Source organism: Vitis vinifera, chromosome 7 (assembly GCF_030704535.1).
Source record: "Vitis vinifera cultivar Pinot Noir 40024 chromosome 7, ASM3070453v1".
In the NCBI taxonomy this organism is placed as follows: domain Eukaryota; kingdom Viridiplantae; phylum Streptophyta; class Magnoliopsida; order Vitales; family Vitaceae; genus Vitis; species Vitis vinifera.
In genome coordinates, this window is record NC_081811.1 from 1,815,171 (window position 1) to 1,819,240 (window position 4,070).

Consider the following 4,070-nt stretch of genomic DNA (forward strand, 5'->3'; position numbering starts at 1 on the left):
CGAAAAGATAAGGCAATTTGTCAATCAATGAAAAAAGTGACGCTTTCATGGAACCAACTGGTATGTATGGACAATGGAAGGAATAGTCCAGACTCTGAGATATTAACACACAACATTCTCAAAAGCAACAGACTAGGCTAAGAAAAGCAGCATAAAAGTTCAGCAGGAGAAACAAACAATCCATACATATGACTTTCCACAGAATTCTACATGTATCCATGATTGTGTTATAATTGAACATATCAATCAAGGGAAGAACCAAAGAAACAATCAAGGGAAAAAGCAAACAAGAATAAAAACAAATTAATCTCCTTCAAACACGTTCCTTGTTCTTTTTTTTCCAATCTAAGAAGCTAATTCACAAAATGGGCTTCGTTTACATGCTAGATTTATGGAATAAGAGAAATGACTTCTTATTAATTGATCAAAATTGAATTTTACAGCTAGAGTACAGACACAGACGGTTTGTTAGATAAGAAACCATTTACAGAAAACATTGTCAGGAAACAAGTGGTTCGTTTGCATATCACAAAATGTAGTAGCAAAATGCGATGAATGCAACTATGCCACTTAATATACAGAATTTGTCTAACCTGCTTTCAATCCTCATCTTCTCCTCTTTCAACTCATTCTGCACTTTTGAGTACAAATTACAAGACTCGAGAAATTCACCGTAGTTTTTGCTCCTATGACAGCTCAGTGCTTCTTTAAGGATGAGCAAACTGTTTCTTCCATTAACATGAGCACCTTCCATGTCTTCCAATTGCATGCTTAGTTCTGTTAACTTGAGAGTCGTCTGAACACCGTCTCCCTCAGTATGGATCACTCTGAACTTCATGACAAGGATGCACTCCACTACTCGACATGGAAGAATGTCTTTGGCAGGAATTACAGATCCAAAACGTATCAAGAAATCCTTGTCTGTTGGCCAATGTCTTTGTCCACCAAGAGGGCTCCAGCTAGAGAGATTAGCAGCTTGCTTTATTTTCCGGTTCAAGACAATCCAACTAAGTCGGATTCCATCACGGAGCTCGCACCAAAGCTTCCCATCTTTCCTTTCTCTTTGCATAGATGAAATTGGTGGCAGACCATCAGAAACTGAAAGGGTAACTTCATCTTCCTGGTGATCATCACTGGGAGAATAGGTAAGAAGATCAATCCGAAATGGACAGTTGTCAAACCAACCATTGAAGCCATTTGCATTTGGAATGCCCCATAGGACTTTTGAGCAGATAGTTTTATCTTTATACCTGATATCCACAATAGAAACAAAATCCGAAGGTGAAATACTTTCAAAATCATCCATGTCACCATAATATTCAGCTTCACTCCATTCTTCAGGATACCCGTGATAATCATTCCATTGAAATTCAGGAACTTCCTTGTTTACTATGAGGGGAAAACAATCTGCATAGAACTTTCTGAATCCACCGATAGATGAAATTAAACTTTTGACATCTTCTCTGTTGGTTGAAGGCCACATAGAAGAACATACATTTTCCCATAATCTCTCCTCTCTTGAGATTGAACAAAATGCTGCACAAGCACAGGCTGCACTAGCCAAAGTTAGGCCATCAAGACGCCTCAATATATCATAGAAGATATCACTGCTCAGGGGAGCCATACTGTCAACCTGTGCAACCGACATTGCCAGTCCTGTGATCATCTGAAAACAAAAAAGCACATAAAAGATATTCAGTAAATTTAAGAAGATAGACAACCATAAAAAAGAAACCATCCTGATGATCACAGAACATGCAAACAAAATCAGGATCCAAGCACAACCTTTTACAGGTAAGAAGAACTAAAAGGCAGCAAAAGGAGTGAACAGTTTCAGGACATGTATAAGTTACAGCCAACTAAGAAAGAAGACAGAGAAACCAAAAAGAAAAAAACAAGAAGAACATAACCATAGAAACAGCCCTCATGCACTCCTATCATATCAATAAAATCCAAAATGTCCACATTCACCTCCCAAAAGATTCGATGACCAAACTAATTCATCTCCAAAAGCTTAATTTCTCAAAAACTTCTTCTGTTCTGGCCCCTAAAAATTCACTGAGCTAAGTGCAAAGGCATAGTTCTCATACCCTCCTATTCCTTTTCTTCAAAAGTCTCAACTAGAGGTCACATCAATTTTTTCATTGAAACATTTAAAAATATAAGTACATGACAATGTATAACTTGTCAAGATCTTCAGTAATGCTCTTTCCCTGAAGTCAAGAAATTGTGATCACAAGACACAATTCATCTATCTTAACATGGTAAGTGCTGTGCACATTTTATGGACTTGTTTCTTGACCAACCAATAATCATATACCAGTAAGTGGTTTATCCCAATTACAAACAAGCCATTAGCATTGTTGAGGTCAGAGTAAAGAGTAGCAGACTGAAATTTTGAGCCTCCTCGTGCCATATCCCTACCTAATAACTAATTTAAGATATAATTTACAGACAATAGAATCATAGAATTTTGTACTTGCAACTCAAAAAGGTTCTGCAATAACTAGTAATGATAAATAAACCTACAACACTGACTAGCCTACAGCTATTGCTACAATAAACCTTGGGCTACCAAAGCTTCAGATCTGATCCATGTTAGTCCAAATTTGACTCAATTCCATATCCAGGGGTATAATTTCAGTTCTGAACTAGATCTAATGAGAAGAAGGAACCATAATCTGATGATAATAAACCATATGTAATATACTATATCATAAACATTCTTAACTTCGCAATAGAATAAGAAAAGCCATCAAGTTTAAATCTGTCATTGGGTCTGTATTCAAACTTGGTTAATTTAAATTATTAGCTGATATTATACTCATAGATGCTGTGCAGCTTGGAATCAAATCAAACAATCACTTTAATTTGGACCCTTATCTCTCTGGATTTGGTTACTTCGAAGTGAGCTAACTGAGGTTTCCAGCTCGCTGTTTTCCCCCCTTTCACCATTTCCATTTTTCCAAGGTCTAACACATTTGAGCAGACATTTGGTGACCCAAGAAAATCCAAAATTCACAGAGGCAAACAGCCAGATTTCTGCTCCCCCAAAGTGGACTATGATTTGATTTTAGTTTTGGGACAAACATAGGCATCAATTTCAGTTGAGAAGATGCAATTCAAAGCCCACCCGAGAAACAAATTACATAAATCAGCCAGATTTCGAGTTAAAGAATTCATTCTAATGCATTAGAGATGAGAATAAGAAACATAACAATGTGAAAAATCAAATCATCATAATAGAGTTCCAAAATTTCAATACCACACCCTGCTAGAGAACAATTGCTAAATAACAATATTTTACCAATGCCCCACAACTACAGCCCCTTTGGTAGCCAAGAAAATGTAGGAAAATAAATGGAACTCAGGAATCTTACCACAGATTAAGCTGAAAACTGTTGCAAGCTTCCAAATCCCCTTTTGCCTTCTTATCCTTTCATTTCTCAGTAACCAAACAAATTCCCTTTCTGAAAAGAACCAAGACCCATGTAAATAACTAAAATCAGTAATCCTATGAGAGAGAAAGATAAGAGTTCGGCACACCTCAGAGATTGAGAATCACCAATACACAGACTTAGAGAGGGTTGACTCTTCGATGATTATAGAGCAGGAAGCAACTAAAAATAAAAACCAAGGGAAACCCAGAAGGGAGAAATATCATCTGAGGGTGGAGAACAGATCTACACGGATGAATTGATCGGTTCATCAGTCACTTTCTCTTGTTTTCTCGCCAAGATTTTTCGGGCCCTGCAACACAACTTGCAGCTCTCCGGTTGTATCGCTCGGTGATTTTCATTCACCATTCGAGTCTCGCCACGTAAGTCTAATTATAATTGTTAAAAAAAAAAAACCCTCTTCACGTTTATGTGTTCGCCACCTCAAGTCCAAGACCGTTCCCCCATTCTGAAGTAATTAAAAATAATTTTACTTATTCATAATCAAGATTAAAATTTTAAAATTTTTATCATAAAAAATGATAATATATATATATATATATATATATACATATATTTATTTGTTTATTTATTTATTTTAGATTTATTAAACTTTTCGTCGAACTCCTCCCC

General features: G+C 36.4%; 1 protein-coding gene across 2 annotated transcripts; it reads right to left on the minus strand.

Moving 5' to 3' along the window:
- Positions 1-388: 388 nt before the first annotated feature.
- LOC100254563 (probable F-box protein At2g36090) lies at positions 389-3,833 on the minus strand. 2 transcript variants are annotated; one of them, XM_002272277.4, is made up of 3 exons: positions 3,547-3,833; positions 3,381-3,470; positions 389-1,666 (listed from the first exon to the last, which is right to left on the minus strand). In XM_002272277.4, exon 3 carries the CDS (start codon positions 1,664-1,666, stop codon positions 527-529), a length of 1,140 nt encoding a protein of 379 aa, XP_002272313.1. In that variant the 5' UTR covers positions 3,381-3,470; positions 3,547-3,833; the 3' UTR covers positions 389-526. The 2 variants fall into 2 exon arrangements, with proteins under 2 accessions (XP_002272313.1, XP_010652147.1); XM_010653845.3 differs by having other exon boundaries at positions 3,578-3,812.
- Positions 3,834-4,070: the final 237 nt, after the last annotated feature.

What these genes read in the sequence shown, in the direction of transcription:
- LOC100254563 (XM_002272277.4), bottom strand. Translation starts at nt 1,666, where the DNA reads ATGATCACAGGACTGGCAATGTCGGTTGCACAGGTTGACAGTATGGCT.